Source organism: Condylura cristata, unplaced genomic scaffold (genome assembly GCF_000260355.1).
Source record: "Condylura cristata isolate star-nosed mole 26May11 unplaced genomic scaffold, ConCri1.0 scaffold00032, whole genome shotgun sequence".
Taxonomy (NCBI): Eukaryota; Metazoa; Chordata; class Mammalia; order Eulipotyphla; family Talpidae; genus Condylura; species Condylura cristata.
Window position 1 is genome coordinate 8,750,706 of NW_004567133.1, and position 25,522 is coordinate 8,776,227.

General features: G+C 50.7%; 1 protein-coding gene across 1 annotated transcript; it reads right to left on the minus strand.

Moving 5' to 3' along the window:
• Nucleotides 1–1,057: 1,057 nt before the first annotated feature.
• Nucleotides 1,058–25,369, minus strand: SCNN1G (sodium channel, non voltage gated 1 gamma subunit). The gene is made up of 13 exons (XM_004692070.2): nt 25,315–25,369; nt 21,477–21,814; nt 19,411–19,720; nt 17,454–17,644; nt 16,406–16,509; nt 14,141–14,304; nt 7,213–7,311; nt 5,468–5,585; nt 4,860–4,938; nt 4,715–4,772; nt 4,462–4,523; nt 2,773–2,848; nt 1,058–2,508 (listed from the first exon to the last, which is right to left on the minus strand). The coding sequence occupies exons 2-13, from the start codon at nt 21,791–21,793 to the stop codon at nt 2,128–2,130; spliced, it is 1,959 nt and encodes a 652-aa protein (XP_004692127.1). The 5' UTR covers nt 21,794–21,814; nt 25,315–25,369; the 3' UTR covers nt 1,058–2,127.
• Between the last annotated feature and the right edge of the window lie 153 nt (nt 25,370–25,522).

Consider the following 25,522-nt stretch of genomic DNA (forward strand, 5'->3'; position numbering starts at 1 on the left):
GGGGGAGCTGGCATGGGGGGAGAGATGGTGCTATTGGCTCCAGATGCTCATGGCCTCGTCTTTGACAAAGTCAACAGCAGCCTCGTCTCCCTGGAAATGTTCCTGCCTGTGACATCACGCAGACACTGGTCAATTCCACGAATCTGAGGGCCTGGCCTCCACCTTCCTGCCAGGGGAGGAGGAGGAAGCACCTCTTGGACAACGCTCAGGCAGGCATCTACTGCAAGTTCCCTGTCAGGGCTGGCTGCAGCCACCCGGGCCCAGTGTGGACAGGAGCCAAGCTCGCGCCCTGTGTAACCTGACGCTTGCCTGCATCAGCCTGGCTTCTCGGTCCACTCCAACCAGCCTCAGGTCACAGTGACCTCCTCCCTGCTGCCTTCCTTCCCTCATGGCAGGGCCCCACCCCACCCCCTTTCATATGGCGGAAGGCACCATTGGCGCAGAGATAACCACCGTAGTCCTGTCCTGGCTAGGGTGGGCCCAAGCATCCCTGGATGCAGGCAGGGTCCTGCAGCCCTGCTCTTTCACCAAGATGTCTTTCTCCTAGTGGCATCCTTATGCCAGAAACAGCCCTGAACTGCAGGCCTGCCTGCTTGCCCCTCAGCCAAGTGTGAAGCCGGCCCCTCTTGCCGGCCAAACAGACATCAGCCTCACCCTGAAAGGCACAGGTCCTGACTGGAGGCACATGGGGTGGTGAAGTATACAGGCTCCAGGGTCACCCTGTGGGCAGCTGGCTCCTAATCTGTGACTTCCAAGGAGAAATTGACTTTTTTATGCCTCCTTTTTGCCAACCATAAAATGGATGTTTCCCTGTAAGTGGGGCTTGCATGGAGCCCACTTCACATGGTAAATCAGCGTTGGCAGATTTTTTTCTGTAAGGGAGTAGAGAATAGATATTGGATGCTTTGTAGGCCAAAGAGTTTCTTGTAAGCGCTTAACTGAGCTGTCGGAGTGCCAATGCCGTCATGGGCAAAATGTCAGTGAACAGGCATGACTGTGTTCCTATAACACTTTATTTATGGTCCCTGGAATTTTAATATCATACAGTTTTCATGAGTTACAAAATAGTCTTCTTTTGAGAGTTTAAACCACTTAAAAATAGGGAAAAAACATTCTTAGGTCATGGATTAAAAAATGGGATTTGGCCTGTGGGTCAGGTCCTACTTTGTAATTCCCTGGCTTGCTAACCTGGAAGTTCTTAGGGCAGGATCAGCAAACTGCTCTTGCGCTGACATTGAAAACCCACCACGTACTTAGCACACATTAGCTGTTAAATCGGAGTTCGACAATGGCACGAACATGGCTGGGTGTCTGTGGAAGGTAGCTGGTGGGTTAGGGTAGGCCATTCACTGTGGGCTGCGTAGAGGAAGAGCAGCGAGGTGGGTTACGGGAGACAATCCTACGTGTCTTGGGACTACCATCGGGAGGGTGCCCAGCAATGCTCTTTAATTTGCCTTCTCTGCTTGGGTAAAGGGTCTAGGCTCAGCTCATCAGGACACGGCCCACCCACTCCTCCAGAGTGAGGCCCAGCCACAGGCCTGTGGCCACTGCAGCCCTCCCCTGCATACTCCAGGGGCCTCGGGGCCAGCTCCCTGCATGAGGGCGCAGAGATCTCACCCCAAGGTCAATGACTAAAAACAGCTGATTCACAAACAGCTCCAGGGCTGCCACTACCTCTTACCTTTGGCACCAGGCCTTGTTTTCCTGCCTTGATACCTAAGTCACATCCTTGGGCGGTAGCCCAGGCTGGGGGACTAACTGAAACCCCTGGCTCACAGCTCTGGAGGAGTCTCTCGCTCTCTCAAATCCTGGCGAAGAACCCCGTCAGGCTTTACTCTGGCCTGTCCGGGCTGGTACTGTTTCCTGGCCCCCAGCTCTCTCCATAGCAGGTGAGCTAAGGGTTTGGGGCCACAGGGGCTATCTCTTCTTGGATGGCTGTGAGTGTTGCTGGGCGGGGTCGTCTGGGAACCCCCAACACCAGGCACCCTCCTGTTGTCTAAGCTGACTTTGTCACTATCTCTGAAGAGCCCAGAGAGGCTGCAAAGGTCCCTCTGAGTCCAGGAGACAGGGTCTAAGTTCTCAGCCCGTGGCTGGGGATCCCGACGAGATTTCTTTTCTCCATTTGCCTCAGGATTCGGCTGGCACCTGGGTGTCTGTGAGTTGGTTGGAGAAGGCCCTCTCCAAGCGTAAGGTGTTATATCTGGGGGGTGGTGTGCCGGGCACCTGGGCCCCTGGTGCTGGAGGCAGGCGCAAAGCAGAGGTGAAAGTGGGCAGATCATCGTCAAGATCCAGGGCCTGGTTGTCCTGGCCTTGGGGATCGGGGGGAGCCTCTGGGCCAGAAGGCCCCTGCCTCCGGGCCCACCACTCCTTGGCTTTCTGCCACTGGCGGCGGGCAATGATAGAGAGGGAGTCTATGAAGAAGACCTCAATGATTTCAATGACGCAGACGACGGAGCAGCTCATCCACAGCCCCAGCTGACCACCGAAGTTGGACAGAAGCATCTCAATCTGCAAGGGAGGCCAAGGCCACACCATCAAGAGGGATACTGGTCCAGGGTGACCTCAGCCAGGGACCCCAGTTCCCAAGGGAGTCAGCAGCTAGGTTTGGAGGAAGAAGCGGACAGGTTCTGTGGCCCGCCTGATGCCACCCGCTCTGGCCTATGGCAGCTCTACTAACCCAGGCTCACCCCCAGAACCTGACTCTGCTCCCCTAGGCCAGGCAGATGTGCATATTCACAGACCCAGCATAGGCACCAGACGGAAGCCACTCACGCTGTTGGCAGGGCTCTCCATGATGGATCTCTGGTTCAGGTCTTTGTAGAATATCAAGAGTTTGGCCAAGTCTGTTCTGCAGAATTCCAAGAAGAGGGGCAGGTGAGTCAGGGGCAGCCCTTCAGCATGACTGTCTCCCTCTTGCCCACCCCCAGCGCAGTCCAGCCTTTAAGCTCCACAAGTCCTCGGAATCTAGTCTGGGGGGTTCTTTCTGTGCTCCAGAGTACACCTCTAGCCTGGGCCTGGCTGTTCAGGCCATTCATTTCCTCAAAAACCACTTAGCAAACTCCAGACCATGTCAGACCACCTAGCTTTCCTCCCATGCATCCCATTCTTCATTAAACCTTGATGTGTGATTATTTGATTGTGATCTCAAGTAAGTACAGGAGACAGGCAATGTAAATGAACAAGGTCGGCTGGGTATAATGTAAATAATTAATAACCATAATAGCTGCCAGCACTTCTCGGACACGTCCTGCATTGTCAAACAGTGTTCAAGAACCTTACGTGAATTCACTCATGTCATTCCCACAACCCCATGAGGTAGGGATGCTTTACTCATCCCCATGCATCAGTTATGTAACTTGACTAAGGTGACACAGCCCATATGGGCAGAACCGCTACTCAAACCTAGCTAGAGCTGGCTCCAGAGTCCATGCTCTTAACCAGGAGTTGCTTCCTGGTAGAAGTGTGGCAAGTTGCAAAAGTCACATGTATCCCTCGGGTAGCTCTTGGTCCTTGTTTAGTACACTGGGCAAGAATAGAGATCTGCTGCTGTCAGAACTTTCGCTCTTTTGGGAAAAGTTAAGAGACAATGGGCTACTTTTGGTCTAGTCACTAGTTTGCAATACTGGTTTAATCGTTTGTAACTGCTCGCTTAAAATTTATTACTGGACTGCACACACCTTGGAGGCAGGGACTACGCTGGGTTCCCCTCCCTCTCCCTCCCCTTTACTCTGTGGCTACTCAGTCTACGTTGGAGGCCAGGCCAGGGCTGGGACTGTAACCAGAGGGATGGCCAGGGGCTGAGTTCCTATGGCTAGTTCACTGTCCTCTCCCACCTTTGTCTCTTCTGAGGTCCCTGATCTCTGACTTGGCTGATTTTTGCTTAAAAAATTCCCTTGGGATTGGATTTCTATGTTAAAAATTCAAGTGTGACTAGAAGCTTCAAAGTTCAGAGGAATAATTTCCAAGTGGGTCATCAGGAAGCCATGAGTGAATGAATAAATGAAACCGATGAAGCCCTGAGCAGTATATTCTACAAACAGAAGTAGAATAGAAATGATCAGATTGTCTTCATAGAGCTATTCAGAATTTTTAACAACTGACGTGGACACAAATTGACCAGGGTGTGGGTGTGAGCGGTTGGCGTGAATGAGAGCAGATGGTTTGGTGAGCCCACTGTACAGAGGCTGGAGAGCGGACTCCAGAGTGCACCGTGCTTGGTCAGCAAGGGCGCTGCAGTTCACCTATGTGTTCACTAGGCCCCAGTGGGGAAGGTATTTCCATGCTCTGGGTCATGGTCAAGGTATGGGAGCCCCAGGCCTCAAGCAGCATCTGACTCATAATACGAGGTCAATAAATATTTGCTGAATAAAGAAATGAGTGAATGAAAAAGAGAGGGCATGGCAATGAGGAGGCTAGCACAGGGCTGGGGGCCCTGGGCCCATAGGGCAGGGGTCTTCTTACTTGTTGAGCTTTTTCTTTATTTGTTGGCCTTGGTCCCAGGTAAGAACAGACAGCAGCCATTTCTGTGATGGAGAAAGACGCATGGCCTGAGGATGTGCAAAGAGGCCAGGGCCAGCCATCTGCCCTCCTCCACCTGCCCCAGCCCTTGACCTGGGCCTCCCCCGTGGATCACCTTGGGGCCAGACAACACAGCCAGGATATCAACAAGGCTCCAGGCTGTAGGCTCAGGTGAAGAGTGGGCCAAACAACGTACCTCAGAAACTGCAGATGGCCACTGTGCCAGGCTGGTGGTCAGTGTCCACTCCTTAAAGCTAGAGGGAAAAGGGCACAGAGTGAGCACAGGTGGCTGGCCCTGGCCCAGCCTGGTCCTGCTGGTCACATCCCTCCCACCCGCTCACCTGCAGGCCTCACGGCACACGGACTGGCATCCCAGTTCTTCCCGGACAAAGGCCTGGTGCAACTGGTAGTAGCAGTACACTGAGGGGCAAAGTGAGGGAAGTGTGAGCTTCAGGGCCATGGGGCCTGGCCTGGGGGTCACCAGGGATGCCCCCTCCTCAGTCTTTAAATTTCTTCTCCCACTTTCTACAAATAATAGTCCTTTGGAAACAAATGCTGCCTTAAGATGTCAGGAGACAGAATACGGTGGAGGTGTGGGGTGAGGTAGGGACACAGCCCTTGGTTTGGGGCTGGCCCTGCTACTCCCTGGCTGTGTGACCCTGGGCAAGTTGCTGAGACTTTCTGAGCTGTGGTTAGCTGTTCTGTGAAAGGGTCCCAGCCATTCTTCCTACCTCCTGGAGTTGACTGGTGTGATCAAGCACTTAGCACAGGCTGGAGTGTAGCATTTGATCCTTAACTGGGCATTATGATTCCAGCCAGGCTTGACAACAGGAGTAAAACTCTTTCTAATCTCTACCAATACCTCTCTCGGGTCAAAGGCCATAGTTGGCAGGAGACAAAGAGCCCTTGGCTCCAGAGGTGTGCAAGGCCAGGGATGGGTTTTACTCACTCCAGTTGGGGTGCTGTTGGTAATTGCAATAGTTGGCCGCAGGAGGCAGAGGCTGGCTATATTGGGCACACCCACATTTCTCCACCATCTTTGTCTGGAAGCATGAGTGAAGGCAGATCTGGAAGAGGAGACCAAGGAATCGCTTTGCATATGGGAACCAGAGAACTCCCCCTGCACACCATTGGCAAGAAGGGAGGTCAGCCTCCCTTGATGGACACACAAACCTGACTATTATGTCATATCCAACAAGGCCAGGAGTGGTCCATCACCCCAAAGGGACCAAACTAGAACATTTACTGAGAATTTAGACTGAGATGTGGAGACCAAGTGGAGCTGGGAGACCTGAAGGAGACACAAGAAACAGTTCCCAACTTTCCCATTCTCAGATTCATGTCACATGCACTGGGTCCTTGGGGACCATAAGCTGCTACAAGATGCCTAGAGCTTACAGCACAAAAGCTTTTTTTAATATTTATTTATTTGTGCATACAGAACTGGGGTACAGGCCAGAGGTGCAGGGGCAGTGAGAGGCTTCACCAGAGGCAGAGTGGGGAGCAGAACAGGCAGAATGATGAAGTACACTGTTGAGGGGAGCAGCGGGCGGGACAGGAGAGTCTGCTGCGCCATGTGGGTCAGCTCCGGGACAGATGGGGATCGAACTCATGCTGAAGTGGCTTTAGCGTCTTAGTGCAGTGCTTTAACCTGCTGCGCCACCAGGGAGGACCCATAGCAGGAACTCTTAATTCTGGCTGCTTGAGTTCAAATCCCAGCTTTTCTACTTCCAGCTGTGTGACCTCAGGCAAGTTTCTTAACCTCTCTGATACTGTGGCTTCTTTGAAATTAGTATGCTAATACCTATTTCCTGAGGTTGTTGTGAACAGAGAAAGTATGTAAAGTGTTTGTACCCAGTAACTTCTCATTAAATATCCAAAAGTCTTCTATGAGTTGACTTTTTTTAGAAGCCAATTTTATTCTATTTCTATTTCGTACAAGTAGACATTCTCTGACGAATGTCTCTTTCCACTCAGTATCTCCATCACCTCTCAGCTCTGAGTAAGCGCGAAGACTCAGTGGAGGTGAGCCTGGTCCTTTTGCTCAACTGCCTTGACTTGCATTGATGCTGGGCTTCCTGGGAGGAGGGTGACTGCAGACTCCCAGAATTTGGGACAAGAAGACTGCATGCAAAAGTGAAAAATTAAATGTTGACTGGAACCAGGGAGGCGGCTAGTCTACTGGGGAATAGTAGGGACCATGGAGATCCACCTTGCAAGCAGGGTCAACTCCACCGCCATTTATCCTCCAGGAACATGGGCATAACACAGTCACCTTTCCTTTCTAAAGAGAAGCTGGAAATCTGAGTTTTCTTATGCAATTCCCTGACATATTAATACCATCCAGCCATCAGCGAGGGAGAAAGCGGGGGATGGGGGAAGGGGAGGCCACTTGACTTCAAAAACAACACCTCTCCCAGACGGCTCCAGTCCTGTCCCTCACTCACCAAGCCCCACTTAGAAAACAGGCCTGTCTCAGCTGTACATTGTGTTCCACACAAACCTCAATGAATCAATTAAGCTCTGGTTACAGACAGAGTGAAGAGGACTGGAACCAGCTGGCATATCTGTTCTTGAGGTCTTTGGACGAACCCCAAGGATTCTCACTGAGTTCCTGGTCTCAGACACACCCCTGCCACATATATAACTTGGTCTTCTGGGACCAGGCCACAGGCCTGCCCCCTCTGAACATACCTGTAGGGAGTAGGCAGCCTTGTAGATGTTCTTGATGGGCACATCACTCCCGTCCTCCGTGCAGTGGCTGTATGGCTCGCTCAGCTTGAAGGACTCTGTCTGCAATCAAAGCAGCACAAGCTCAGCCTCCCTCCTCCAGCCAGCAGCCCCTGGAGGAGTCGTGAACCCCACTCATCTGGTCAATCATTCATAGATATTTAGTGAGCACTACGAGGTGCCTGATTGAGCTACAACAGCATCAACAGTGATCAAAATTGACAAGTTCCTGCTCGTGTGGAGCTTCCATTCCAGTGGGGGACCAGCAAATCAATCAATCAATAAGAAACTGGATGGAGAGGTTGGAGGGGTGGGTGGAGGGGAGACTTTTCAGGAGCATGGTTGAGAGAGAGCTATCTGAGAAAGGGACATGGAGGTTTAACATGAAATGGCCAGAAAGGGCTGACGTTGCCAAATAAATGGTAGAAGTGACCGGAGCAGAGAGAGCAGCAGGAGAGGGTCAGGGTGGCTGGACACAGGCAAAAAGGAGAGAGGTCAGTAGTGATGAAGTTGACGAGGAAAATCAAGGTAAGATCAAGTGGGTGTCCTATGCTGTGCTGAGAAGCATGGATTTGCACTCAGAATGGCGGAGGCCCAGGGTGTCCCCAGGAGGACACAGGAGGGTTGGGAGTCGGGCAGTGACTGTGAGCTCTGGAGGGCTTGTCCCTGTTGGGATCCGCTTATCTCCTGTCCCAGACGCTGACTTGGACAACACTGACTTTCTCAGCGAGGGCCACGGAATGCCCAGTGGGCAGCAGGAAGCCCAGGTCATAGGCCGTAGGGCCACCACAACTCACAGTTCAAAACCTTTCAATGTGGCGTACTAAATTTGGCTCTGACTACTTGTCACTGCGAATAAACAAGCCAAAAAAGAACACGGAAGGAGCAGGGAGGTGGGGTGATGACAGGTAAAGTATTAAATCAAGACCAGCTTATAGCGAGGCTCCAGGCGAGGGGGCCGCAGTTTTGCTCTGCTCTGAGTGTGCGGGTAAAGGGGGAATGCTTGGCACGCTTGTGAAAGGGAAGGAAAGTCTCTTTTCTTGGAAGAGCAGCTGAGAAAGTCGGTTGGGAGCAAGAAAGGTGTCAAGAATTTCCACACAGGGAGAAACTGCAGACATGTCAAGTGGCTGTAATCCCTCTCTGTTTATACTGTAATTCATCTGCTGACCCATTAGCCTCCCTCAATTACCTGCAAGGACCTGCAGGTAATTGACGGGCGTTTATTTAAAAATATTTAAACAGCAGAAGCAAACAAGGGGAAAGCAGTGGGCAGGTGTCCCCCTCTCTTCGAGAGAGGGCCCCCGCCTAGAGCAAGTCACCTGCCACATCTCAGACAGACGGACACTCTCACCTTGCCTTGCAAGCTGCTCTCTCCATGAACAATGGAGCGAGCCATGTTGCACAGAATAAACAGGTTCCGTCCCTCTAATAGCTGGGTAGCAAACAGATTTAGTCTCTAGGTCACACGCCAGGGCTGGGCTGGGCATCGAGGCACAGAGAGTCTGAGCGGTTCCCTCGAGGGCACCCAGCCCATTGCCACCTGTAAGCTATTCCACGCAGCAGGCTCACGGGGCTCCTTGGGGTCCCCAGGTCTGCCTGAGCTGTCTCCAAGCCTAGGTAGCTGCTGGGGCTCCATCTGCCCCGGCATGTAGGTGGGCGGGGCTGGCCATGCGCTGCTGGCAGAGGTGGCTGGGCTCCTGCTTCGCTTTCCCGGTCATTTCCAGGAAACTGACTGTGAGAAACTGTTTTGCTTTTTATGCTTTTTGAGTGTTCAATGGCCCTTCACTCTGTAACGATACTTATCGAAATCAGAGCTTCTGGGTTCTGCAGGTTACTTCCTGAGCAGCTGTGGGTAGGGCAGGGGACACAGATGACCTTTGTTGAGGGGGATAAAAGTCTGTGGCTTGTCAGTCTCAGCTGGGCGAACTGGACAGCTCTCTCGATCACCTTTCTTCCCTCTCTGCCTCCCTCCTCTCTCCCCCTGTTTTTCTCCCCACCCCCCACCCCATCCTGGAAGCTTTCCAGACTGCTCAGCTATGGAGGGTGGGAACCATTTCAGCTTCTGCCCTCCTTTCTAAGAGCACAAAACCGAGAATGTGCATGTGACTGTGAGGGTGCCTGGGTGTGCATACGTGCTTACATGTGCGTGTGTGTGCATGTGTGTGGGGAAGAGGGACGTTGCACTGGGAGGGAAGGAATGAACTGTCCCCAGGGAAAATGTCAGAAGGCAAGACAAGGCCTAGATGGTGTCATGCATGGTTTAGCTCTTTTTTTTTTCTCTTTTGTTCTCTTTTTATGCTGTAATAATTACAACAAATTATTATGTAAGAGAAAGTGTATGCTTCTAATCAATGAAGAGAAAAAGAATGACTCCATATGTGAACGTAGAACTATGTAACACAGTTAATAGTTTACATTTCTTAACACTTGGAGGAAGCAATAAATTCTACCTCTACTTCACAATCCGCAGGCAAAAAATCTAGCACGTGAAAGTTTGAAATGATAAAACAACTGAAAGAAAACCCAGCTCATATTTGATCTGAGGGAGGGGAAATCCTCAATAAACATAATGACTAAAGAAGAAAACAAAGATTTGACTACATAAACATAGCCTGTTTTTGCATATGAAATAGCATAAAGAAAATGAAAGGGGACCCATGATCTGGGAAGACGTTTGTAAATGGCCATGACTCCCCGACTCCTCTCAGTAAACAGAAAGGCTCAAAGCGGAGGGTGTCACGGAAAACACCCTGCGGGCTGCTCCTTTTGCTTCAGATCCAGTTTGCCTTCTCTTTGCATCTCTTTTCTTTAAAAATGTATTGCAACAGCCAGTATTTTGGGACATGTGCCTCACACATGTGAGATCATTATCCCCATTTTACAGCAATAACAGAGGATACAAAGTGCAAAATGGGGGTTTGAATCCTTCGTCTGGCTCCGGAGCCTCCACACTTAATCTGTGTCTCGCGCATGTGAGGACTGACCATGCCCAGTCCTCTCCGGGCCTGGCTCTCTCACCCCCACCACCCCGCCTCCCCAGGGAGTTGTCCACTCTTGCCCACTTCCTCTCTCCCATTCATGATCCAGCCCATTGTACTTTGGTTTCTGTTCCGCTTCTCCCACTGAAAACTACTCTGGCAAAGAATGCCAGCGACCTCGTGGCCGCCAAACCCAAGAACACCTTTCATGCTTTATCTTCTTGACCTCCCAGCTGCACTGGGCTCACACCTTCCTCGGACTCTCTTGACTTAATTTTCACTTTCCGGTTTCTGCTCCTTTATCGCTGACTCTATAGTTCCATTTTCTTTCTACTCAGTCCTAGAATACTGCATTATGTCTTGGGTGATGGCATTTCCAAGTCCAGGATTTCCAGCCACCTGCCAACATGATTTTCTTCTGAGCTCCAAGTTCATAGGTTCTACTTACGGGACATTTTTACCTGGGTTTCCCAAAGCCACAGCAACTTGGGTATGTCTTAAATTGAAGCGATCATCTTCTGCCCCAAACTTTCCTCTTCTCTTGTACTCCCTCGTTGTGAGCCTGGACTTCCATCTACTGCCTAAGCCAGAACCTAAGTATCAACCCAACTTCCCTGGCCCATCCTCACCGACCTCAGTTGTCAAGCCTGTTGCTTGCATCCTGTAGTCTGTCTCAGAGTAGTCACTGTGTCCAGTCACTGTGTCCACTGTGTCCAGCCCTAGAGTCTCTGCCTTAGCCCGGGTCTTCATCATTTCCTTCTAGAATTACTCTGAATGTGCTCCATCCTGTATGCTGATTACATGTCAACCAACGTGGTTTTTCAAAAAGTTTCTCTACATGGCTTCGAATCTTTTTTGTGGTCCCTTTGTCACCCTTGCAGGACTGGTTCTTTCTGATATTATTTGTTTGTGACACTTGCCCTTCAGCCACCCGTCATGTAGAAAACCTCTAACAGCTTCTGTCTGGCCCACACACTCATACTCCTGTCTATCCAACAATTCGTTGAATATCTACTATGCTCTAAGAACTAAGCCTGGGGACAAGAGGGAGCAGGTCTCTGACCTCACAGAGCTGGGAACTATATTGCAAAAGTGTATTATCTTCTTTTTACTAGTAAGATCTTTGCAGGTAGGTGCTGTATTGTATTCATCCCAGAATGCCCTAAGCGTTGGACACAAAATGTTCCTCAGTGAATGAAGAAAGATTTGTGAATCAAACTGCCTACCCAATGAACTAAGTTACCAACTTAATGCTCCAATCAAAAATATATAAATAAATAAGAAAGGAAGGAAGTCTAGTTTGTTTGGACTTATTCTTAGTGACCCCCTGCTGACCTCTTAGTAATCCCTGTTTTTTTGTTGTTCTGAATGCTCATAAATCAAAACTGGAGCTGACCGACCCTGTTCTGTGGCTTTAATTTTGTACATCTCAAATTAGGTGTAGCAGAAAACCCACCCATGTCTTTGTTTATTCGTCATTTGGAAAGAAAATATTTGCTTAACAATGTGATGGGTATTTTTAAGTCAGAGAAGAAAATCAGAGGGTAGAATTTTTTAGTTTTTGTACTTCTCCCAGCTTATAACTCATCCAAGTTTGTAGACACTGTGGGAGGGAAAAGGAAAGACGGGGCAAAAAGCTATGGTAAGAACGTGCTACAGATTCCAGATACTTCTTCAGGATGCACGTAAAACCACATGGGAAACGCTGGATCAAAATGTTCACTCTTCTAATCTGGCAGTTTTGCAACCAGCTGAGGAATCCATGACCCAGCTCCTTCAGTGAGGCCCCAAAGTCTTTTCAAGCTATGGCTTGGACAGGTTGGGCATTAGTTTTTTTTCTTCGGAAATCAGCACCCACACAGCCCAAATTGGCACACAATGCTTCTCATTTTGGAACAAACTCCCAACATTGGAACAAAGCCCTTAAGCAGCAAGCCTTCAGGGGATACCTGGGCTCCCAGACAACCATCCTGGTGGGTTGACCTACCCAGGGCTGCCTTTGCTGGGCAACCACGAGGCACTGAAGCCACAGATTTCCTCTGAAGCACTATCATTCTAGTTCCTCATCTCTGCAGTCTCAACTTAAATATCACTTCCCCAGGAAAGCTTTTCTTGAACTCCTCTCATCCCCCATTAAAAAAAATCCCTAGGACAGACACCCCGGGGTATGTTCTGTGCACCCTACATTTCTCTTCCTCAGCACTTACAGCAATTAGAATGAACCTTTGTAATTTTTTTGTTACCTTCTCTGTTGGACTTTAGGTTCCAACAGGGCAGGGATGGTGTCTTCCATGTGGATGTCACCCTCATGTCTAGCATACTGGAAACACTGACTGAATGTGGGTGGCTGTGCAGTGCTCAGTGTTCGCTTAGTAGCTCAACATGCAGCCATCCTCCAGCGGTGCTAGCCCTTTTGTGTCCTCTAAGCTTCACTTTCACTTGAAAGTCATACCTTGTCCTCTCATTCAGATTCAAGTTCAAAAGCAGAGGTCTCTGAGCTTGCTATCTCTTGAATATCCACTGGAGTCAGGCAAAAGCCCTGATCCTTGGGCTCATCTCTCAGCGATTCTGATTTAGTGGGTCTGATCTGATCATCAATCAGAGTTCACATTTATAAGGAAGAAGGCCGTAACACTAAATGTGGGACATTAATTTTGGACAAAACAGTGCCCAGACAATAGTGGGAGATTCTTGCCCCTTACAAGCAGGTGGGAAAATGCCGCTAAGCATGACTGGTAATTTAATCTATAGCAGGCACTATTTTTCATTTGGAGATCAGCAAAGATTAAAAGTTGGGTGATACCTGCATTGGTGAGGGTGTGGGGAACAACTACTCTCGTGCAGTGCTAGTGAGGCCGTATGTGTTTACCTCCTCACGGAGGGCATTTTATCAATGATAAACACTGTTTGACCTCCTAGGCGGCAGTCACATTGCACTGTGGCTTTTAGTCATGCCTGGAGATGACTTCATGCCTATCGACAGGGAATTTAATCCATAACTTATCTGCACAATGGATAGTTGATGACATTTTCCATGAGTTAAGAAAATGAGGTAAATCTATGTGTATTGATAAGGAACTATTTCCCAGTTATAGATGGAGCAAAAAATGGGCAGAAGAGCATTTTATTTTTGCACCAAAGGAGAAAGGCTTATGTCTCTAGAAGACTGACACCCTGCCAAGACACGAATTGACAGGGACAGAGGGCAGAGAAGATGGAGGCCGGGGATGGAAAGAAGATGCATGAGCCCGGTATGCTTCTTAGTATGGTTTGGCTTTAATGTTTTGTGCACAGAGTCTCTCTTATAAGTTCTTGACCCCAGACCTACAAACCACAGAACTGCGGTGGAGCAACCAGGGGTATCAGAACTCATGCCTCACCCTGCCCTCTATGCCCACTGGGCCTGGCTGACCCAGGGGTTGGAGTCTGCAGCTCAGATGTGCTCCCACTGACAGGTCTGATGGTTCTCAGCACCCAATAAGGTCAGAGAAGGTCAAAGACGAGGCACAAGAGATTTGTTGTAAAATGAGGTGAATCCAATGGGAGAGTGATGGGTTCACTAGAGCTTTGATGGCTGGTGAATCCATTAGCCTCTAAATTGTGGACTGCATGTCCCAGAGGCTTTTGGGTGGCCCAGGAAGAAGGTGTTAGTCTGCTCTATTTACAGTACTGACATTTAATAGTCACATGCCTGCACAGGTTTCTTCTAGGCTCTAGCAAGGAGTATTCCCTGAATTCCATTCCCTATGGCATCCTGCCCTAGCTCATCCATACAGAAGGCACAGAGGCCCTAGAGTGACCACTGGAGATACTTTTTGAACCAACACTGTTTTCCATGAGCTGCACCAGACTGGTTATCCTTGAACACACGAGTCCTCCTCACCACACCTACAGAGATGACACTATCCTCTTACCAGGTGCATGCCAATGGAAGTGGCCATCGCCGTCTCAACCTCTGTTCCCACGTCCTCGATGAAGGGATATTCATCCTGCCGATGGACGATCACCTTTGCTCCAGTGGACGACACCAGGAAGGGGTTATACTCCTCTTCATTTATGTACAAGATGACCTGCAGCCCTGTGAGGACAAGGCAGCCTGCTGTGGGCAAAGGCTTAAGAAAATATTTCCTGGGGGTAGCCTACCTCTCCGGCAGCTCTGCAAACCTCAGGACATTTCCAACAAGTGAAAAGTGGACAAGGGGTACACATGAAACTCCATGATGGAAGTTACGCCTGACTAGCCCACTGACAGGTCCCTGAGACTGGGCTCAACCGACGCCAGCTCTGCCAAGCATAAGGAATGGCCACGCTGCCTGAGACACATTTCTCCACGTGGTGCTTTGAGAGGGGGAGTTTTTCTAGGGAGCATCCAAAAGGACTCGCAGCACTGATGCTGGCTGAGCCCTCAGGGAAAGACGAAGCACCCATGGGGTGCTGATCACTGGTCTAACGTCTCCCCCTGTTCTGGTTCTTGTCCCCATGGTCTACCTTGGAAATCCAAGATCAGATGATGTCACTCCCTTCTGACACCCTTTGGTGGCATCCATTGGGTGCGTGGGGTGCCATGGAATAAAATCCACCCAGCTGACTGCTGTGCCACCCAGAGCCCATCTGTACCCTCCCTCCTCGCTTCACTCTCCGCCCCCCCTCCCAATAGGCTCCAGTGCACTGGTCTGTTTCTGGAGTGTGACCTCCTCTCCCATGTTCAAGGTCACACTGCTCAGACAGCAGAACCAGGACGGTGCAACTCTTTGCTCCCAGTTGCCAGACGAGTTCTTCCAAGAAAGTCTGTGCCCTGAATTATGGTTTCTTGCAGACTCGGTAAGAACAGGCTACACAAGGACAAAGACAAGGAGCCAAGTGTGGCCCTCCACCATGGGAGGCCCTGACTTTCCTTGTGAGTGGATTAAATTGTGCTCAGTTTACCTGGGACCTTTCAAAAATTCCTTTGGTGGGTTAGCTAGGCCAGTCTGGAGTCCCTGCTTCCCTACAAAGCCTTCGTAGTAGTCATAGTATTTGAAGGAGCCATGGCATTACTGGCGGTGGTAGTAGCAGTAGTGATGGTGGACTCTCGGCATTGCTCGCTGAGATAACTGCAACTTGGACGTATGTTTAGTGTGTATATATTACATACATGTGTAGCATGTACTATATATACACGAGTCATATAGAATGTGTGTATATGCTTATTTATGTATATTTTGTGTGTTATTATATATATATATATATATATATATACTTATATATGTATATTTTGTGTGTTATGGACTCAGTTATGTTCCCCTCCCCAAATACGTAAGTTGAAACCTTCACCGCCAATGTGACTGTATTTGGAGATTGGGTCTTTAAGGAGTAATTAAGGTTTAGTGAGGTTATAAAGGGGGTTTTCCTAATCCCACAGACTTGGTATACTTGTTAGAAGTGGAAAAGAAGCCACAGAGTGATGCTCCCTCTTTCTCTATCTCTCTCTCTCCCACACAAGATAGGCTATGTGAGGACATGGAAAGAAGCTGACTGACTGCAAGTCAGGAAGAGTGGCCTCACCAGAAACTCACTGCGCCACACCTTGATCATGGACATCCAGCCTCCAGCATGGTGAGAAGTTCAGTGTCTGGGGTGTGAGCCATTCTCCTGTGCTATTTTGTTATGGAGACCCAAGCCGACTAATAGCGCGTGTCAGGTCTTATTCTCAGTGCTCTACTATTTTAAATCATTTGCCACAACCTTCTATCAGGTACTATTGTTATTCCCACTTTATAGATGAAGTGCAATAATGCGCACAGGGTCACGCTGAGTGGTAGAGCTGGTCCTGAACCTGTTATCTCCACCAAGATAAAGGTGCTTGCCACCCTAATCGGTAGTTCAGCTTATCTGGGTTTAACCCATCTGGAAGCCAAGGCCAACATTACTCACTTCAGCTACAAAGCTCAAACTAGAGTGGCTTCCCAGGAGAAGGAAGCCAACCATGACCTGTGCTATCCAGTCAGGAGGACGCAGCAAAGGGCAAACAGACACCGCCCAGCGGGAAGGAAGCCACATGGGTACCATGGACCACAGCAAAAGGGGAGTCTACCCCTGGCTCTGGCCAGGCAAGCGATCCTGGGACTCTGGAAGGCTCAAGCATGCCCAGTTGTCCTGCTCCAGCTCAGGGAACCCCATTTCCCCTCAGATTTCCTTACCATATTCACTGCCCCCCATGGAGGTGCTGAGGATGGTCTCGTTTTCTCTGTTATTGAACGTGTAGCAATTCCCATACATTGGATGGTGGAAAAGCGTGAAGTTCCTATGGAGGAAGAACGCAGATCAGAAAGGTCTGTGCTGAGACTCCTCTCGTGCCCCTAGACTGAAGGCAGGATGGGCAGTGCAAACGGTACCCAGGTTCTTCTTGGACAACGGATGACAGATGTGACTTACTTTCTCCATCTTTCCTCTGGTAAGTGGCAGACAAGGCCCTTCGTTCAGGTTGGCACATGTTGATGTAGAATCAGACCCTCTTTCTGGTCTTCCTTTTAGCCCTCTCACCTGTTTCTGTTTGCACCTGGCATTCCCCGTGCCAATATATCTGTCCCCTCTACGCTTGAACTTCGCAGCCAGTACTTGACAGCTTCCAATCTGATTTCCAGCCCCAGGAAATGGTCCCCAGAAAAAGAATCACAAGATTTGCCCCCATCATTTAGCTTTCACAAGGTCCAATATTTAGTAGCATACAGAAAGGTTAGAGAAGCTTAGTACTTAAAAGGAATGAAGTAAGCTCTTCAGACACCATCGCTCTCCAGTCACCACTGGGGGTCTGAGTGTTGCATTAAAGGTAGAAAGACCTGCACATTCAACATCCATATGGGTCTTTCTTCTCCTCTCCCTCCTTCTTGCCTCCTTTCCCTCCCTCTCTTCTTTCTCCTGTACCAGATCAGCCGTTCTCCATCATCGGAGGCAGAATGGTCATATCCAAGGCTGTATGTACACCATCAACTACGCTGCTCTTAAGAGTAATTCTGTGAGCTTAAGGATGTTTCGACTCTGTCCTCTCCTCACTGACCCTACAGCCTAGCTCCCGTGCAGATGCTTCTCAAAGGGCAGCATTAGGAAAAGAACACCTTTTCCTAAAGGATAGGTCCGAAGACCTATCCTGAGCTGCAGGGGCGGCATGTGAGGGGTGGTGCTCAGAGCCAGGGTCTCAGGTCAGGTGCTCAGGTCAGGGACCTGAGAGAGGCGCCTCCTGCTCCTGACCTGGCATCACAGGACACCCCATCGAAGAAGCAGGTGACCAGCAGCTCCTCGGCAGAGTAGCTCATGTTGATTTTCTTCTCCAAAGGCACCTGCGCCATGATGTTCATGTAATGCAGCTTGTACCACTCCTGGATGGCATTGATCCCCGAGCTGAAGGTGTAGAGGGCACAGTCCGAGGTATCGTTTGGACACTGAAAAGAGGACACACTGCACTGAGCCACCAGCTCTGCCATCGCCCTTAGGACTGTACAGGTGGGGAGCTGAGGCTCTAGAGCAGATACTCAGGGGGCCAGGAAGGATATCTACGGTCAAATGGGCATTCTCTCACTTCTGGGGACTAGGAGACCTCACTGTCAAGCCAAAGAGCAAGAAGGGTCTCAGCAAGAAGGCTAAAGAATCCTAGGCTCACAACCCCCACTACTGCTCACCAGGTGAGAAGCAAAGCAGCTTGTCAGGTCCCCAGACAACCAGCTCTGACTAACTGTTGCTATGGCAGTCCCACCCAACCCTCACCATTTCCCACTGGGTCAGTGAATTCTGATCAAGACCTTGGTCCTGCTTCTCTGCAGGGCTTTGAATAAGACATTCCATTTCATGGTTTCACCTACAAAATGCCATTCTTCTTGACCTCCTATCATATTATAACAATAGCTCTGTAGAGAAGCTGTGGTGAATTTTGATGTTCTTATCACACAGGACTTGGAAAACTTTAAAAGGCAGACACCAAAGATTTTGGAGTCAAGAAGAACTTGTGGTTATCTTGTGAAAGGACCCAAGAAAACTTTGAAAAGTCTCCAGGGCCAAGAGAAAGAGCCATTTTTTCCCCAGAATTTGTGACTGGAGCCATAGGCTCTCCTAATCAGCAATGAAGGTAGAAAGTGTAGAAGTGGTTCTTGTCCTGCAGATGTGGTTGGATGTGCTGGGGAGGCTGTGGATTGAGCTTTCCCAGGAAGGTAATGACTTCACTTCTAGTGAGTGGACACTTCCTCAGAGTCCCTCAAAGGGGATCAAGAAAAAGAGATGAGGAGTTGGGCTCTAGGCACCTCACTGAGGCACATACTATTGGGAACATTGGATATGTCTGCTGTTGATAATCTATTTTCTCCTGTCTGATGTCTGCACCCCAATTTTGCTTTGCTGGGATTCCCCCCCCCCCTGCCCCGGTGGATACAGTCTGGTGAAACTATCCAGCAAGATGCACCGTTCTCTGTGAGCCATCCAGGGACCCAAGATTGGCCCCACAATGGAATGAGAAAGCCCCACAATGGAATCCAAATTCATCTTTATGAATGGGTCAACAGAAAACCTGGAAAGAGCTGAAGCTTATTTAACCCAGCAGCAGTTCTGAATGACTCCATCATCTTGCCACCACAATCCCTGGATTTTCCCTTACTTCTTTCCTCAAAGAGGCCTCTAAGAATGGAGCTGGAAGGGATTATACTCAGTGAAATAAGTCAGAAGGAAAAATAAAAACATGACATGGTTTCACTTCCAGGTGGGACATAGAAAACCATACAAAGGTCAAGAAAAACACAAAACTTGCAAACTGACCCTAGATTTGAGGCAATCAGCAAGGGAGGGGATGAAAGAGGGGTCAAAAGAATGCGGAGAGGAAGAGAAAGAGGGACTGTGGTGACAGTGCACGGGTACTATGGTGGTGGGAGAACTCCAGGACTACACCTGAAGGGAGCACAATGATGGATGAAAATAAGATCAATATTAAAATAAAATTAAAAAAACAACAGAGGCTTCCCTGAGTGACTGGTTGCTTCTAAGACAAGTTTGTCTGCTTGAGATCACCCCAGTGGCTTTCATTTCAGTAGCTTGCAGCCCATTTTCCCTAGTGGGGGTGTTTCTCTACTAAGAGGGGCGAGTGGCAAGGAGAAGCCTCTCTGGATGGCTCCCCCCGCCCAGCCCAGCCCAGCCCAGCCCCAAGCCCCGAAGACCATGTTCTCACCAGCTGGAATCCCACGACCTGCTTGGACGCGTGCACCTGCATGACATCCGATGCCTTGTGGACGATGCTGTCGCTCACCTTCCGCTTCCGTCCGGTGACAAAGTCCCTGGCCTTGCCCCTCTCCTCCCGATTGAAGAGCAGCAGCGGCACCAGGTTGAGGAATTTGGGCCGGGAGCCCCCCCAGGCCAAACCTCCGGACTCTGCCTCCCGGCGCTTCCGAGACTTGACCTCTGAAAAGCCATACAGAGTCTTCAGGGCTGCCCTGGTTTCCTGCTCCAAGTCGGCTAGAAGGTCTCGCACGGCGCTGTACCTGCCGAGGTGGGAAGGGAGGGTCTGGGAGAGGGGTACCCCCTCTGCTGAAATGCTGGCCACTTCTCTGCTTTCCACAGAGTGGCTCAGCCCTGCATGCCCCCTCAGGATGGAGACTGGACCCTCGTGATTCATCTCAGCCCAAGTGACTGCTGGCAGGAGCAGCTGGGTACAGGCATGTGACCCTTGTGTGACTTCCTGCGGCTGTGCTGCTGCCACCGTCTGCTTGCACTCGGGGTGTGTTGATGAGTTGGCCCCAACCCGCATTTCTGGAGAGGTGGCTGTCAGGCGCCTCCCATAAACTAGCCACAGTGAGGACGAATAAATAGCTGCTGCCCAGGACTCTACCAGGGGCAGGTTCTGGCTCTCTCCTGCACCCTTGCCTGGGCTCACTGACTCTCCCTGGCAGGGCTGGGAGGGAAGAAGCTTCACTCCAGCAGCCCCCAACAGCACAGCAACATGAGACAGGTGTGGCTGCTTGGGGGCACAATGACACCATCTTGGCATCTCTCAGCACCCCCTGGTCCTGGGCTCCTCTTTAACTCGCCTCTCCTCACCCCGCTTGGTCTGGGCGCAGACAACTCGGCTCAGCGAATGAGCCTCTAACCCCAGGGCCAAGTGGTCTGGTTCCAGTTCTCCATCCCGGTTCGGGATGTGTGACCTGGACAAGTCAGTTAGCTTTTCTATATCTCAGTTTCCCCGTCTGGAAAATGGGGTCCCTGAGACGAGTCACTGAGTTTATTCTATCTAGCTAGCTAGTTTTTTATGTGTATGTGTGTGTGTGCATATACACATTTACATGTCATTAAAAGTCACTATTACTAGTTTTATACGGATAATTAAATGTGTTAAAATTTCCCTCCTCCACGACAACAGAAGCTCCACTGAGACAAAGTCTGTGTTGGGGTTCATCAATTCTATGCCCCAGAGCCTCACACACTGTGACATTTGTCGGTGCTGAGTAAGTGATGATGGAATGGACAGAGACAGAAGGAGGGAGGCAGGAAGGGAAGAAGAAAGGACAGAGAGACTTCGAGGCGGAGGGTGAGTCTTGGACCTGATTTTGATGTCGGGCCCTGCCTCAACTCACCGGTGATGCCAGACCAGTTAGTGCGCTTTGAGAACCTCCCTCCCCGCTCTTCCCTGCCCCCCACCCCCACCCCACCCTGGCAAGTGCTCTGACCAGCCTGGAAGTCAGTTTTCAAAAACCCTCCCGAAGGACTCTGCTGACCCATTTAGAACAGGTCCTGTGGCAGACAATAGGGAGAGAGCCAGGGGCTGAACCTGCTTAGGGCTCAATGAGCTCAATTAATGGGGCTGGGTTCACTCAGAGGAGGGTTTGGGGCAGCTGAGATGCTTCCACGCAAGTCACCTGGGTGTCACTTCTGAGTCACCTTCAAGCTCACATTCCAGGGAGAGTGAGGGTGTGCACTTGGAGAGATCAGGGGAAATGGCTAAGCTGGTTTAGTGTGTCGTGGGTTGGTGTGTGTGGGGGGTGGGGGTTCTATCACTCCATGCCCCACCTCCAAGCAAAACTTATCCTGCCTCCTGCCCCCTTCTGTCATCCTCCAACTAGCCCACCAGAAGTAGTTGAGAGCTGAAGGTCTGGCGACAGATTTAGAACCAGTTTACCAATGTTGGCCACTGATGCAAATGTCTGAAAAGCAGGAATGCGGGCGGAGGCCTGTCCCTTTCAGGAGGGGCTTGGGCAGGTGGAGTGGGCACTGCTGTGCCAGGCCCCTGGCCCTGCCTCTTACTTGTAAGGGTTGATGTTGCAGATGGTGACAGCAGGAAAATCCAGTTTCTGGAAGTGGACTTTAATGGAGACGGAGACGGTGTAGAAGGAGAAGACGAGGAGGGCACACTGCCAGATGATGAGCACCACCGCGGTCAGCGTGAACGCGATCCAGAGCAGGCGGCGGAGGCGGCCACGGGACACCACGATGCGGCGGCAGCCGTGGGTGTTGGTGTTGAGGCAGTACCAGTGCATCAGGTCCTTGATGGTGGGCGCCTGGGGCCCCCGCACGGGCAGGTTCTTCTTGATTTTGGCTTTGATCTTCTCTCCAGGAGCCATGGCCAGGATGGGACTGGTGAGCTGGAGAGGCAGAGCAGAAAAGCAGGTGAGCTCATGCACCCCCGCGAGCTGGCAGGTGCTGGAGGTGGGAACACCGGCCCACGTGCTCTCTGGGCTGCCTTCGGAAGCCTTGGCCCTCTCTCCAGGATATTTGTTTTGAGGCCACCATGACTGCCAAAGAGCGCCTCCTCCTTCTTTGCTCCCCCGGGCCGAGCCCTGTGGGGGCAGGGTGAGGTTCAACCTGTGAATCACTGGACGGGTTTGAAGGGCCTTTCCCTCGGCACCTGGAGCCAGAGGCTTCCACATAATCCGCTCAGCCAGGGACCAGAGGGCTGCCACCTCGCCTATCGCCTCCACTGCCCACCCTTCTCAAGGGGGCATTCCTGTCCGGTCCGATCCCCTGGTGCCCGGCTCTGTGTGGGACATGGGTAAAGCACCCCGCAGATGGCTTCTGAGTGGTAAATCTGCCAAGAGAATTTCCCAGTGGCCACCTTAGATCAGGTTGAGTCCCTCCCTGGCCGAATTCTCCCGGCCCCCTTCTCTTCTGCTTTCAGAAAGCAGGATGTTTCTGTTTCACTTCTCTTTGTATAGGCAAGCCCTTAGTACTTCTAGAACACCCGATACAACAGCCTACAACTGCTGGCCACTGAATACTTGCCTGGCATTATGTCGTATTTCTTTGATTCTAAGATGCTACTAATTTGGGGAGTATAGTTTGATTTGATTAACAGCTTAGTTAGGGGGAGAATGTTGGAAAGCAAATACCCTATGCAACAATGTACGAAGCATCTCAGTGACAGAAACTTGACAATGTGAAATCACATTCCTTTTAGAAATGAAGGACTCTGTGGGTGCGTGGATGGTATATGTAGGAGCTCACGTGTGGTTATAGTCTGATTAGCTCATAAATAGACACAGCCTCTATATATACACACATAGTCTATATATATTACATTTCATGTTTCAACAGCCGCAGGTGGTAGGAGTGCTATTATTACCTCCATGTTACAGAGAAGGAAAATGAGCCCAGAGAGGTGGAGTAACTTATGCAACATCACAGAGCTAGTAAGTGGGGGAGCTGGATTGGAACCTGGCAGCCTTAGCCATGATGGTGTGTGCCTCTGAGGGGCCTGGTATTGTACAGGGTGCTACCCTCTCCCCAAGACAGGTAATTAATTGCACCTGGAGCTAAAGGGCGGCAGGAAGAGCTACTGAATTTCCAATCTCAGGATAATAAACACAACACTTTCCAACAGTGGTGAATGCTGGTATGGGGGAGTATGTGCAAAGCATCCCCTTTGTCTCCACAGGCCAATTAGTCTATTTTTGGAGCAGGACATTCAGGGTGGGCTCCAGGCCTCCAGAGGTTCTGTCTGCTGCAAGCACTTGAGTAGGCTCCGTGAAGTTCAGGCAGAAGTTCTGAAACTGAGGAGCTATTTGCTCTTCATCCTGACTCCGTAGGGTGTCATTCAAAATAGGGAGCTGGCAGGAGGTTTTCAAATTTATGATGCTAGTGGGTTGCAGGTTTATGAGGCAGGGAAACAGAATCCTGAGACAGAGGTGGGGCTCCAGAAGGCAGCCAAGCCACCACAAACTGCACACACTGACATGGTCCTGGCCTTTCAGAGATACATCTGACCCTCTAGGGAGCTGGAATTTATTTCATTAGATCATTTTAAGCATTGTCCATCTTTTTTTTTAAAGAGAAACTTTTTTTTTAAGATTTATTTATTTATTCATACAGAACTGGGGTATAGGCCAGAGATGCGGAGGGTGAGAACATTCACCAGGGACAGAGTGAGGAGCAGAACAGGCAGATCGACGAAGTACACTGCTAAGGGGAGCAGTGGGCGGGTCAGGAGAGGTCTGCCGCACCGTGTGGGTCAGCTCTGGGGCAGGCAGGGATCGAACTCATGAGGAAGTGGCCTAAACCTCTCAGTGCAGTGCTTTAACCCACTGCGCCACCAGGGAGGGCCAGCATTGTCCATCTTTACCTGCCTCAGTACCACTCCAAAGTGCCAAAATTCAGGCAGAAGTTCTGAAGTTGAGGAGCTACTTTCTCTCCATCCTGACTTTGTTGTTTGTTCTTGAAACCCAAATCCATGTTCCATTCCCTATCAAATGAAACCACACCCCGGGAAGTCTGTCTTCGCTGCAAATGGTCAATGGAAACACTGAACTCCCTGAGCTCCTGCTCTCCAGACCTCCACCTCCTCACTGAAGACAACTCCTGGGCCCTATGCCCTATCAGCCCCTTCCCAGGGCCTCGGGGAATCTGAATGGATCGGCCAATGTCATAAGTGAAACCATAGGAGAAAGAAGGGGACCTGTCTCGTTCACCACACACATCCTTTTAACTTCGAGGCAAAGCAAGGTTGTTGTTAGTGAGTTTGCTCTCTTGATCAAATAGAACTCACTTTCCAGGACTTCAACTCACTTCATTTCCACAGCCATCTGCCGAGGTAAGGGCCTTGTTTTCCCTCATACAGATAAAGTGGGCACAAAGAAGTTAAGGAACTTAAGGCAGTTGCCTACGATCCTGTTAGAAACTGGTTAAGCTGGAACTTGAACCCAGGAGTGTATGTCTTCCACTACTAATTGAACTACTACTTCAGCTCCTAGTTGAACAACTACTACTCTGATGATGATAGAAATAAAACAATGACATCAACAACAGCAAGAATAGCAGCTGTCAGGTTTCAGTCCTTACCGTATTCTGAGGCTTCCTACTCAGTCCCTTACACAGTACCTTATTTAGTCCTCATTGTAACGATGTAAGCTACTAGCACTACCTCTTTTTCACAGAGAAAGAAACTGAGCTGCAGAGAGGTTAGGTTAGTCTAGGAGCATAAGAAGGACATTCAAAGAACTCTGGAATGTCAGGGTGCTGGCTCCTGACAGGATGCTAAGCAATCCCCACCCAACCCCCTTAGCACAGTGAGCTGACTGAGCCTCTGGCTCTGGCACCTGGCCTGGGCACCTGCATGTGCTTCTGCAGCCCCTGCCCCGTGGCCCTGGGTGACTGGGAGCCCGGGGTGCCGTCCTGGGCTGAAGCCAGGGCATCTGTCCCAGGGCATTCTGGGCTGAAGCACCGTAGAGAACCAGTTCGCTTCAAGTGTTTGCTTCTTTCTGCAACCACAGTCACCCCAGAAGCAAGAGTCCAGAGGGTAAAAGGAACAGTCGCGGTGAAGTCCATGTGTCTCACCAAGTCCAGGAAAAGTTGGGGTGGTGGTGGGGAGGGGAAGGGAAGCAGGTGCCCAGAAGAGAAACGGAGAAATAGGACCCCAGACCCTGTTTCTGGCAAATGCTCTCGCGTCAGAGGTGTGCCGACCGGGGTCACCGTGGGAGCAGCCGTCAGAGCGCCGACCCTCCCTGCAGCCCAGACACAGAGAGGCAGCAGCCTCGGGCTGCGACCTCACCGCTATCGACTGCGGGGACCGCACCGGGGAATCCGTGGACCCCGCGGCCGCACCGGGTCAGACACCCCGAGCCGGCGCCCTTCCCCCACGCGGCGGGCTCACCTCACTCTTTCCGAAAAGCCCGGGGCTCGCACGCTCTGTTCCGCTCGGGGTCCAGCGCGAGCATCGCGGGCCGGCGCGGCCACGGCTCTTGTGGGTCGGCCCTAGCCCCGCCCCTGGGCCCTGCCCCGGGGCCCCGCCCCCAGCCGCCCCCACCCTCCCAGGTGTATTCCCGGGGCGACCCAGGAGGCGCGGCAAACCTCAGCGAAGC

What these genes read in the sequence shown, in the direction of transcription:
- SCNN1G (XM_004692070.2), bottom strand. Translation starts at nt 21,793, where the DNA reads ATGGCTCCTGGAGAGAAGATCAAAGCCAAAATCAAGAAGAACCTGCCC. An exon ending in CTTCCATTGGCATGCACCTG is followed by an intron (nt 7,312 to 14,140) that starts GTAAGAGGATAG and finishes CTTTGATTGCAG; the next exon opens with ACAGAGTCCTTCAAGCTGAG. An exon ending in TGGAGAGCCCTGCCAACAGC is followed by an intron (nt 2,509 to 2,772) that starts GTGAGTGGCTTC and finishes CCTCCCTTGCAG; the next exon opens with ATTGAGATGCTTCTGTCCAA.